This window comes from Silurus meridionalis, chromosome 6 (assembly GCF_014805685.1).
Source record: "Silurus meridionalis isolate SWU-2019-XX chromosome 6, ASM1480568v1, whole genome shotgun sequence".
Taxonomy (NCBI): domain Eukaryota; kingdom Metazoa; phylum Chordata; class Actinopteri; order Siluriformes; family Siluridae; genus Silurus; species Silurus meridionalis.
This window is the reverse complement of record NC_060889.1, coordinates 19,387,224-19,399,949: the sequence shown is the minus strand read 5'-3', so window position 1 is coordinate 19,399,949 and position 12,726 is coordinate 19,387,224. Positions and strand designations below refer to the sequence as shown.

At 35.4% G+C, this 12,726-nt stretch overlaps 2 protein-coding genes and 1 long non-coding RNA gene across 3 annotated transcripts in view; 1 reads left to right on the top strand and 2 right to left on the bottom strand.

Annotated features, from left to right (window-relative positions):
* Positions 1-2,485, top strand: part of LOC124387635 — a 5,393-nt gene extending 2,908 nt beyond the window's left edge. Inside the window, exon 3 of the long non-coding RNA XR_006926196.1 lies at positions 2,177-2,485. This is a non-coding gene — a long non-coding RNA (uncharacterized LOC124387635). The remainder of the gene's footprint in view (positions 1-2,176) is intronic.
* Positions 1-2,486, bottom strand: part of ntn5 (netrin 5) — a 15,859-nt gene extending 13,373 nt beyond the window's left edge. Inside the window, exon 1 of the mRNA XM_046852087.1 lies at positions 2,386-2,486. The gene's annotated coding sequence lies outside the window, so the exon portion shown is untranslated. The remainder of the gene's footprint in view (positions 1-2,385) is intronic.
* Positions 2,487-8,109: 5,623 nt separating this feature from the next.
* Positions 8,110-11,883, bottom strand: cnpy4 (canopy FGF signaling regulator 4). Its single transcript, XM_046851905.1, has 6 exons — positions 11,725-11,883; positions 10,447-10,573; positions 10,174-10,270; positions 9,337-9,459; positions 8,976-9,093; positions 8,110-8,661 (listed from the first exon to the last, which is right to left on the bottom strand). Exons 1-6 carry the CDS (start codon positions 11,807-11,809, stop codon positions 8,552-8,554), a joined length of 660 nt encoding a protein of 219 aa, XP_046707861.1. The 5' UTR covers positions 11,810-11,883; the 3' UTR covers positions 8,110-8,551.
* Positions 11,884-12,726: the final 843 nt, after the last annotated feature.

Genomic DNA, 12,726 nt, shown 5'->3' with positions numbered 1-12,726 from the left:
ACCACTCCTCATATGTGCCAAAAGCTCATGAGGATCTAGACTTGCTCCATGAAGTAATGTTCTTATTAAGCATGTCCAGACACGAGACCCATAAATCTACAACCTGCAAATAGATGATGGTGCTGTCTTGCAAGTCCTAATTCAGACAAACCCCTAACCTTCATCTGCTGTAGGAAGACATATTCTCAATCCGTGTATGCCTAGGGCCATGGTTCAAGTTTGCAGGAGAAACCATATGGAGGAGAAAGAGAGGAGATCACACACTCTCCCACGCTAGATTAGGCGCCCTGGCATTGAAATTTCCTTGGGAGTTTTCGCTCCACTGTCAGTGTTGAAAAACTAAAAAACAGATGCACACAAAATCGCCCTAGAGCAATCTTCACAAATGCCAAGCACAACATTTCCACAGTGAAATCAGGCCGAGCTGTCAGACCTGCACATCGGTTCCACCTCATTTAAACCTACAGGCACATGTGCTAGTTATGATCTTTAAATGTTAATAACACTCAGATGACGGCCCTGTGGACAGTTTTCCAAAAAATGCTAAATTAACATCATTAACTCAGACCCGTCCTCATATGCTCATCCGACTAATAGAACATTATCAATGAAGACCCGTCAAAAGCATGTCTTCAGACACTTACAGCAAATTAAACACCCCCTTATTTTTTGTTGATATTGCTCTGGGATTTACATTTACTGTAACTCTGCTCCATCATTATAATGATCATTTAATGAAAAACTCGCCTTTATGGCTATATAATTACAACCAGTCGGGTGTATCAGGTGACCCGACATGTGTCGTTGTGAAAAGTGAGCCAGAGGAAGGCAAACGGAAATTGCGTTTTTAATAAGAAAATCAGCCTCTTGCAGCTGGCCACCAACACAGGCCACAGGTCCCCAGGGACTGCGTCTTCTGGTTGTTTTTTTTTGTTGTTGTTGTTTTGTTTTGTGCCATAGTTTGAAAGTTAGACCATCATCCCAGCTAATCAGATTATGTAAACAACCTCCACATGGCGTCCAAAGCAAACATCATTAATCTGACGTAATCGGAACGATCAGAGCTCAGTTATTTCCTGATAGACATTCCAAATTGTTTCAAATAACTATTTCATAATTAGGGCACTAAATCAAACTAAGAATATAATTAGCGTTCATGATGAAGAAAACATTTTAAACCACCATCATGCTATTTTGTTAAGAGCCATTTCATTAACTCGTGTGCTTCCTATTTGAGATTAGAGGAACGAAATTCCTTTTTTTTTTTTTTTTTTTTTTATAAAACAGCTTCAAAATGACACCTTTACGCTGCACATGTGTCTCCGACAGCTTCAATTAACCAAAATAAGAGCAGCCACATGTAACTCATTTGTTCGTTACGCATAAATAAGCACTTGCGTTATAGCCGCATTATAAGAAAGCAGCAAAACCCTCAGATATGTGTACAAAACAATTAGGCCTAATTCTCCTAACACACAATAATTTATCACTTTCTCATTCTGTAATCATATTCCAATTTCTTTTAAATAATAGTAACAAAATTATAGATCTGGTTTTGAATGATTTCGCAATACATGAATAATAGTTATGATAATGATGATGATAAATATATATTTTTAAAGGTCTTGTCGTTTTGACGTTATTATTATTATTATTATTATTATTATTATTATTATTATTAATAATAATAGCAACAACAACAGCAACAATAATAGTAATAATAATAATAATAATAATAATAATAATAATAATAATTATTATTATTATTATTATTATTATTATTATGTTTTATTATTATTATTATTAGTAGTAGTAGTAGTAGTAGTAGTATTATAAAACAATTATATTCACAATGTTTCCCTTGTTATTTTCGATTTGGCTTGGCCCAGAAAAGTCGCACATGTATGGACGAATTAAATTAATAATAAAATAAGTAATTCATCTAAATGTATTCATTATTTAATTAGTTTATATTAATATAAGATGTTTACATTTAAGGTTAATTTTATAGTTTCCAATTTTCTTGAGCAATCGCACCAAAATTCACATTCTTCATTATAAGAAAATTATTACTGGTTATATGTATTAGTTATTTGTATTGAAAAAAAGACCTCAAGCCTGTGTATTCACTTTGCTATGTCCAATTCTACAAGTTTATTTTCTTGTGTCTGTACAGTTTCTCACAGTTACATTCACTTCAGGAAAACACGCTCCAACTTCATGCACTGCAACTTCACCACCAATCAGCTGGACAATCCTACGCCATTGCTTTTCTATATTTAAAGCCTCTACACTGCTATAAGCCCATAACTGGCTATAAACCAGCTGCAATTGTTAAGTATGAAGAGGAACTACAAAAAAACAAGCAAAACAAGGAACTCCTACCATGTGCCGCGCTGCCGCTTTGCCTGCGTCTCATAGGGTCTGTGATCAATAGTGCCACAGCAAGCAGCGCGCGCGGCGAGCCCATTACTGTCACCGTGACGTCACACTCACACACACACACACACACACACACACACACACACACACACACACACACACACACAAGCCGCTGACGCTTCTGTAGTTGCAGGCGCGCGTTTTAAACAGGTGGAAGCGAACCCCATAACGCAGAGTGCGCAATTTTAGCCACCGCGTTTTGGACGCAGAATGATTTGCGCTTTACCCAAACAAATTTGCAGTCCAGTGTGAAGGAATGACGACATAATTTTCAAATGACAAACGCCTGCTCATCAATTCTAGTGTCAGATATTCAAACGCACATCTGCCTGAATAAACACTTGAGCAAACAACGCAATTTCTGTAGTAAGTTAGCTGATAATTGACGATCATATACAAGTCAGAGAGAGAGAGAGAGAGAGAGAGAGAGAGAGAGAGAATGAATGAAACGTATTAACTGAGAAGGGAAAGATGAAGCCACTTTCCCAGAGCAGTCTCATAAAGTTGATTGATGACTTCCCTTGAGGACTGTGTCCCAGGTGTGTGTGTGTGTGTGTGTACGTGTGTGTGGTGTTTTGGGGGGGTTCAACAGAGTAGTCCAGTTTAGACATTTTTGATATCCTTGGACATGAGACAAGTATAATAACTGTGTTGAATTACCAGGATGATTCTGTATCACATGAAGCCATAAGGGAAAGCTTTAAGCTATAGTGTGCAGGGTGTGTGGAAATAAAGTGCACTGCTTGATAGAGGAGATCTGTAGGAGATCCAAGAGGATCAGCATGAAAGTGCAAGTGAAGTGAAAATGAAAGCTAGTGTGGTCAGCATGTCACTAACCTCCAGATATTTAATGCAATTGTGGTTACCTTCTTGAAGTTGGTCCAGACCTTATTAGAAAAATACAGGTAGAAAAGCTTTGCAATCCCAGAAAAGTGTGCTGAGGTAGGATCTTTATCCTGTTACGACTTTAATTACCTTTTAACAATGGTGCTTATTTTTACAGTGAGTAATGCAAATAATAATAATAATAATAATAATAATAATAATGATAATGATATTATCATTATCATTATTATTATTATTATTATTATTATTATCATTATCATTATCATTATTATTATTATTATTATTATTACTTTAACCTTTTATGAGGTCAATTTTTCAATCACATCTTGGTTTAGAATTATTCTTGCCCTAACATGATGCAGCTTGGCCCGTTTTGGAAAAAGCAACGCAGTAAGAGGTTAATTTGTCTTGTAGGCAAATGATAATGTGAATGCATGGCAGGCAGCTGCTGATTAGAGTGGCATTGTGAAGCATGTTAGTATTAATTACATGGATACGTTCTCACAACATTTGAGACCAGCCAGTGAAAGTATGCAACATGTGAAGGGAAATTCCACAGTATTGATATCAAAACAAATCCATGCCTAGACAAAGAAAACATTATCTAAGAGCAATTACCTTGGTATTCGGTCCTAACTCCAATTTAAAGTTCTCTGAGAGACCATGTACAAACACAGTGTGCCTCACTGCTAGAAGGAAACTAAAGGGAGGATTTTATTTGCAAGAGCCTGTAGCTTGCCCTCTAGTGTTATTTTTTTTGTGCAGAAGACAGACAAAACAATGTCCCAGTGTTTTGAATTGCATTTCACAGTACATTCTCTTCTGAAGAAAACTTGTGCAGAAAGGCAGTATTCATACTGACTTACAGAAAATCTCATCATAGCAGCATGTCATGGCCTACTCTAGATGGTATGACTTTTCATCATCATAAACAAATCTGAGTGGGTGGTGGTTGGGAGATACGTGTAAAATTCTGGTGAAATAATATGTTCTTTGCAGGTTAATCAAGACAGCTAAAGTAGCACCCCCAAATAATGCTTCCCAGTAGATTCAAATCACACCTAATCACATGTGGAAGTTGAGTGAGTAGTAAATCACTGAAGTGGACAGCTGATCCAGTGCAGTTTGTCAAAAAAAAGAAACTGGAGAAAGCCTGATTTAATAGCTGATGAATGTCATATGCTAGTGTTTCCTGTTCCTGCTCCTGTAGGAGTTACCCTGCACTATATAACTTTAACATACATAACTTCCACTGAAAATTAACTGTCAGCTGATATAAGTGAAAATCTGTGCAGTGTTGCATCATCCAGATTTGCAAATTATTATTTCTATATAATTGTGCAATAATCACCATAACTGTAGTATATCTCCAAATGTATTGAAATTCAAATACAAATTTTCATGTACACATTCATAACATGAAAAAAGGAATAGAATATATGGATATAAATAAAGTAAATGAATAAAAAGTATAGAAAAATATGTATATAGAAAAAAATTCTACTTTAATGTAATTGAATCTATATGTATAAAATCTAATACCTAGAAATAATGATAAAACAATGTGAGCTTGCTTGATTAATAATAACTTTGTCTATGTATTAATGATTTTTTGTACCAATTATAATGAGAAATATTACATTTATTGGTTAGTTTTTCATTAAGCATATGAACATTTTCTGTATCATTTCATGTCTAAAAAAGTGTGAATACATGAAGACACATTAATTCCAGTAAAAATTATTTATTTTAAGCAAAGACATATTCAAACTAAAGAAAATTAACACAGCTCAGAGAGTAAGGATGTAGATAAGAGCTTAAAACCACATGAAAGGAAATAAATGAAAAATATAAGTTCTGGAGATCCCATTAGAATCATCTATGTTAAGTTTTCTTATTGTGAAGCTTGTGTTTTGTCTATTCAGAAATACTGCTTTTTAGCTCTTTCTTGTAATAACATATAATTCATGAATATGCTCAAGGCTAGCCCTAGCAATGTTATAGGCAGTGGAGTGTAAATATACTTTTATTCTGGCCTCATGTCAGCCATGAGACACTCACCAGAGATCTGTGAAAACATTAATGGGAGCATTAACAGTGAGCTGCTCCAACCAATGCATTTTTGCTGTAAAATCTGTTTTACTGTTTAAAATAAAGACCTAATTACAAATGCCTCCATGAGACAACTGATGCTACAAATCCTGTATTCATTCTCCTACTAAAGGTCCAGTAATCAAAGCAAATTCAGCATTTTCCATTTAAGATACTATCCAAGCCTAAAATACACTCATCCACCAATCCCATCCCTGTTACCTGACTTAATCTGTACAATATTATCATCACAACATGTCAAATACATTAGGAGGATTTTTACCTGATATTAGATATTGGATAAACACAATGTTCTCCACTACAGTCCTAACTGTTATGAGCGACACTTGCTTATTCTTCAGTGCTTCATCCTGGTCAGGGTTGGAGTGCATGCTGAGTATATGCATGGAAATCTGTGCATGATGTGGGAATACATCCCATGTGGGTCATACATAAGGGCAATTTACACTAGGAAATCCACCAAACGGCAAGTTCTTTGGGGGGTAGGAAACCAGAGAACCTGGAGGAAACTCGTGTTCAGGAAAGACATCCACATTTCACACATACAGAAACCAGAGCTCAGGATCAACCCAGGAATGTTGAAGCTTTGAGGTACAAACACTACCCACTGTGTTAGTCATAACCAACAATGATACAATTCATTATACACTAGTCAATTTAATTGCGGCTTTTAAAAGTATAATTCATGGAAATCTTTTGTAGCACATTCTGGAACACATTGTTGCCCAGATCCAGTCTCATTCATGACTTCCTTACTCACACACTAAGTGAAAGGACTAAACCTCTAGGGTTAGGATTAGTGAGGATTTTATGCCATCAGTGCAAATCATTCTGTCCTTTCCTGTCATTAATTCCAAAACAAATCTGTCAGGCCTCACTTGTATTATGTAGATAAATTACTGAGGTGTCTGGAGAGATGGATGTAGCAGATTTCCCTGGGGGTGAGGGATTAAACTGTGTTAGATTAGTTCGGCACAAAAATGAACCGGAATTCCCCTGCAGGAGAACATTGAGAGACCTCATGGAAAAAAATACTATTCAGACTGAGCTAAAACATGCTAAAGTGGGGTGTCTTCAAATTCAATAAAAAAATGTGACATAATATTTTTGTTACTTTTTTAAAAAAAAATTTATTTTACAAAAGGTAAATGATGTTAGAGTTCACTGGGAGGATTTGCAGAGAATCCATTTCATTGTATTGTGTTATAAAATGTTTCCTGTACATATGCCAATAAACTGTTGAACCTTAAATAAATATTCAGTGGTATGTGGGAGAAAGGTTTTAATCTGCACAGATTTCAGGATCATTAAGGTCTTTTCCTAATCATAAGAAATTTCAATAAAAAAGAATTTAACAGTGAGCTTTAGTAATCATGATTTGCTATCAGTTTCTTCTAACTTCATAGTAATATTAAAAATATTTAAATTAATCTTGAACATCATCTTCCAAGTAAATTAGGTTTCAGCAGGTTGCTTCAATCAGAGCCGATGCTGAAAGATGCTATGCGTTTAGCCATTATTCTTAAGCTTATTCAAGCAAGTGGCAATGACAGGTGTCTATGTAGCAACACAAATGCGCACATAGACATGAAGTGTCAAGTGTCAGTCTGCTTCTACATTTATAAATTGTCCCCCCATAAGGCCACTCACTTTCCCAACCATATGCACAGAAGCAACAAAGGGGCATGTGCTAACTGACAAGTCTATCTGGATCAGTTCTAAACGGTTAGGACACTACTGCCACCTAGTGGCCAAAGAGCACACCATTACGTACAAGTAGGAGCATCATTACGTACAAGTGAGAGTATATATATATATGTGTAATGACGCTCCTATTTGTATGCAATATTGTACTCTTTGGCTACTAGGTGACAGTAGTGTCCTGATACACATCTCTCTCTCTCTCTCTCTCTCTCTCTCTCTCTCTCTCTCTCTATATATATATATATATATATATATATATATATATATATATATATATATCAGTGGTATGGTTTGCAGGTTTATATTGATGTGTTCATTCTAGTTACTAATTCTGCGTGTATTTTTTTTTTACCACGCATAACACACCTTTGTAATTTCCATATTGTTGAATAATAGCTTTAATTTTTCATACCTGGCACATGTTCAAGACTTTCCTGGCCAGAGTAAATTGTACACTTTCCATCATTGCAAACTGGAAAATTCTAAATGCAGTGCTGACTCCAAAAATAATGACAACATATACTGTCCCAGCCAGGTGTGAGAAGTATTACCACTCATTAATTTAAATAACACCTCCCCAAACTGTTTTTTTTGTCTTATAACCACAGGAATTTGCAGAATAACAAGTCATACTTGTATTGATTTATAGTTAAGTTAAATGTTAGCATTATATTCATGAGACAGGTTAGTTCCTGTTAACATAACATCAATGAACATTAATTAACTCATCTTGATGTTATTAATTAAGAAAACCCTGCAGCTCTTTGTTAAAGAGGAACTGCTTCATGATCTTCTCATGTATGAAAAGCATTAGATGAATACAGAGCTAATACAAAGCGCTAACACTGGTGACTACCGCCAAAAATGCTGAATAAAACAACTCTTCTCACAATTGTTTGTAATTGGTTTTAGTCTGGTTGAAAATAAATAATTTGTGGTCTAGAGTTATACAGAATTTATGAAGCATAGCCGCAATGAACAAAACACACATAATGAAGACAAGTCTGCAACATTAATAGAAAATCCTTTATTGAAAAAAACATAAACTACTCATATATGAATTGTACACTGACATCAGAACAATTCCTCATTACAGCTTGTGTGTATTCCGGTCTTAAAAATAATACTTTTTATATTATAAAGACAATATGCAAAAAGTGACTTCATTATTGGCAGAACTGCATAATAAACTTTCTAAAGCACCAAAAGTCCCTTTACAAATGATTTACACTGAGGTACAACTGTTCGCTGGCTAGAAAACACAGATTGTTTATTTTATTTTGCTGTGTGCAAATATGTATTATAGTGTTTAGTACCATCATACACTAAAAGCTTTATTGTAAACACTTCTCCCAGTTCATTGGTCTTTTGGGATGACTTTCTTTCCCAGGACACATTCTACAAGCAAGACTGAAACGTCCAGCTGTCGTAGTTTGTCAGCTTGCTGTTAGAGTTCCCCTGTGTCGTGTGTATGACCATCTTCCTCTCGCTTGCTCTCTGACTCTACAGTCGATCCCTTCACACCTAGGTCTCCTTTCCACACCTCGTTTAGACATTCTGAAAAAGAGGGTTAGAAATAATGAACAGGAATAATGTAATGAAAATGTCTGACTCTATATATACCTAAAGGATTACAGTATTTTGTGTAGCATTTGCAAAGCATGAATTCAGAATATTTAATTACTAAAATTTGTATTCTTTTTAAGGTATTACAGTACATAAATCATTACATTAAGAATAATTAAACGCTTTATAAATATTACATCAAGCTTTAAAAAAAGTTTGAAACTATTTTTTTTTTTTATGTGCAAACTGTGGCAGTTGTTCAATACGCAGTGTTTAGGGTGTGTGTGTGTGTATTTATCTCTCACCTGACTCTGATTTTTTCAGGACATGAGCTTCACACAGGAATTTCTCCAGTCTTTCCTCCTGGTGATTGAAGTACCAGTCCTCTACCACCTCCTCATATTCCTCCAGCATGGTCTCGCACTGAAACATAATAGCACGTGTTACCTTATGCACACCCCTCTCACCTTCTAATGCAGTCTCACACTGAAATATATACAGTGTTGGTTAAAAACATACTCCTCAATCATGCTGTCACACTGCAGCTTACACATGCTGTAAGTTATGAAAACACATACTATGCTATTGCATATTTACATGGTTCTCACACAAAAAAAAAAAAAAAAAAAAAAAAACATGCAGTGGAGATAGTTGTTTTTTATTTACCTGTTTCTTCATGTCTGCCACTTCCACTGATGGCTCATCCCACAGCTCGTAGGGGATACCAAGCTCCACCTTCACCCCTTTATTAACCAGGTTCTTCAGTGTGTTCATAGTCTGACTGGTGCCCTGACCCACAAACACATACATTCACAATCACAGATCGATCGATCTGTGTCTATCTATCTATCTATCTATCTATCTATCTATCTATCTATCTATCTATCTATCTATCTATCTATCTATCTATCTTAATGCTTGAAATATATGATAAAAGTCTTGTTTTTTTTTAAATATGTGAGTATTCTAATATGATATTTTATTCTTACCTACTACAAACAGTAATAAAGTAATTTATCTGTCTGTCTAATCTAGAAATTGAACCAGTTTGTGTCAAGCAGTTCAGTCTGGGGAGACTGTATTCAATCTGATTGTAACTGATTTTATGCTGTACAGACTGTTGATTGCTAATTTATAGGAATATTCCAGGATTTTCAATTTTCTATCCACTGCATTTGTAGTATATCATGTGCTCCAGCAGTCTGAGACCACTTTGAAAATCTTGGGGTTTATTTTTCATTGTAAACCTGAAAATAATGTGTTTTATAATTCTGGGGAAAGTAATATAATGCCAAACAAGAAATATTCAATATCTTGAATGGGCAATAATCAATATGCAATAATCATTTCCAATTAGTATAAGTTATTATTGTACAATTAATACGTGTACATATTTTTGTATTGGATTAGATCAATAGAAGCATTTTCACTCGCAGTATCAGACTTTATGAACAAGCTGTATGTGTATTTTTGCATTTCAGATTTGGATGTTGCAATAAACACCTTGGCATATCGGAGGCTCCCAGGTCTCTCAGCGTGGACACTGTACTGCAGTATTCTCTCACAGATATTGTCTACAGCTTCTGTCAATCTTGTTTCCCTGGTGTACAAATCAAAAAGAACGAATGAGCACCATTAGTACATCTTACGTGTTCTTATGCTTTTATTATTGATAACTATAGGATAACAATTGAGACTGCGCTCATCTATGGGGTGTTCATCTAACCAAGTTATCTCAGATATTCCCCATTAGATGGCACACTATGGTTAACTTACGAAGTGTTGTACTGAATTTTGCGTTTACGTTTTCCAGTATCCAGCACTTCTCCGAGCTCAAGGACCTCTTTGGAGCGGCTGCTCTTTTCCAAAGTAGCCTGCAGCTCTACTGTCAAAAACTTACACACTGTCGAAGAGAAAGTATTCCACGATAACTAAGAGATGCAAGTAATAGGATGAACATCATAAAACAACTCTGCTAGATAATGATGTGTTTATGATGTGTGTGTGTGTGTGTGTGTGTGTGTGTGTGTATATATATATATATATATATATATATATATATATATATATATATATATATATATATATATATAAGGAGAGGAGGAACACATTTACAGAAACATCACACAAAGGAGAAGTGTAGGAGAGTGGAGGTTTGGGTGGGCACTTTAAATGTTGGTACTATGACTGGTAAAGGGAGAGAGATGGCTGATATGAAGGAGAGGAGAAATGTAGATATGTTGTGTGTTCAAAAGAAGAGGAAGGCCAGAGAGAAGGTTTCTGTATGTGGGAGGGGAAGACATGCAGGCCAAAAGAAGAAGACGACGTGTGTGTGTGTGTATACAGTATATACATATATATACACACAGTATATACTATATACACACACACACACACACACACACACACACACACACAAAACTGTACTTATACAGTATATATAAAATATGTAAAAAACCAAACAGCATAGGAATATATTACAATGACATTAGATCAGAGGTGCCCAAACTTTTTCTATGAACTGACAAAAACCAAGCTTAATTGAGAAATGTGGGCTGAAAATAAATGTTTCAACATGCCAAACATTAATTACATTTTATAAAAATGTGCTCCTCTCATTTGTGATTTTAATAATATCAACAATTAAATAATTGTAAAACGTGACTATTAAATCTGCATAACTAATGCATTTTTATTTCCAAAGTTCTAGTCCAGTGAAACTTATAGTACAATAATCAATAAACGATCCAAACCATATAATAGATTTTACACACTAATTCAGCTATTCAGTGATCTCTAATAAGGGACATGAGCCAGTTTCTGTCCCTGGGCCCAGGTTTAGGCATCTCTGCATTAGAGAAACAAGAAAGGAGGCTGTAATAATGGCACAAAATATTTTTAGTACAAATCTTACTCCAAATTTGAGAGTTTTACACTTTATACTTTACTGAATTTAAGCAAAACAAATCTGTGTTTTTGAAATATCTGGGAGGAAAATCTACACTCCTGCATTAAAGTCTTACTGATGAGAAGCTCAGCAGGTCGTTTCTGTACCTTCACATTTATCTGGAAGTCTTTCTTCCTGTTCCGCTACTGCAAAACTCAGCATAACAAATACCCATAAAAATAAAACCTCCATGTCGACTTTATTTAAACACTTAAAACCCGACTACAGCCACATCGACATGAAGGGGGGAAAAAAAGAATGAAACGGAGCATGCGCGGTGTAGACACCAGGCTTAGGTGTTGCCAGATTCTCTCTTTTCACTTAAACATGGCCGTAAATTGATCAGAATTAGAATCAGAATTAAAATCAGAATTTGAATGGGAATCAGACTCAGAATTAGAATTAAAATTGGATTTAGAAATAGAATCAGAATTACAATTAGTTTTATTGGCTAAATATGCCTGAAATTTGTTTCTGGTTTAGAGTGCACATACAGGCAGTGTACAGGATGGTGCTGGTCTAAACATGATGGATGGATGAGTTAGATATAATGGGATAGGTTGGGATGGAATGGGATGTAAAACAGAAGTTCCTAAACTTCATGTCATGGACTGGAACCAAGCTGTAAATCATTTAGCACCGGGCCAACCTTTGTAATGTTTAGTTTATTTATATTGAACTAACTTTGCAGTGGTGTTACACCACTTTTGCTTATGCCAGTTTCAATTGTTTCAGACAGTTTTTTCTGTGCATCGATAAAATAATATGCAACCCCACCCTAAACCAATACACACCCCAGATCTTTTCTGCAACCAGTGGTGGGCCGTGCATATGGTACCCTGGCCTTTAATGGGGACGTACACGACTTATTCCACCTATTAATACCACCACTATCACGCCGCAATTATAGAAACCATCAAATCAATACTATACAAAAACTCAATATAACAACATGTGGTAATACAGAGAGAGAGGCATTTTACTAAAGCAAGCTCCAAACCTCTACACTACAACTGTGCCTACATCATCTGGAGCAGTTCAGAATTAATATTTGTCTAATAACATATATAACGAATAAAATAATTTGCACCGCTCCTTAGAGGCTGTAA

Bases quoted from the DNA above. Each gene is read 5' to 3' on its own strand.
- cnpy4 (XM_046851905.1), bottom strand. From the start codon at position 11,809: ATGGAGGTTTTATTTTTATGGGTATTTGTTATGCTGAGTTTTGCAGTA. The intron at 10,271-10,446 runs GTAAGTTAACCA...TTTGTACACCAG, and splicing joins AAAATTCAGTACAACACTTC to GGAAACAAGATTGACAGAAG. The intron at 9,460-10,173 runs GTGTTTATTGCA...TTTGTGGGTCAG, and splicing joins GGAGCCTCCGATATGCCAAG to GGCACCAGTCAGACTATGAA.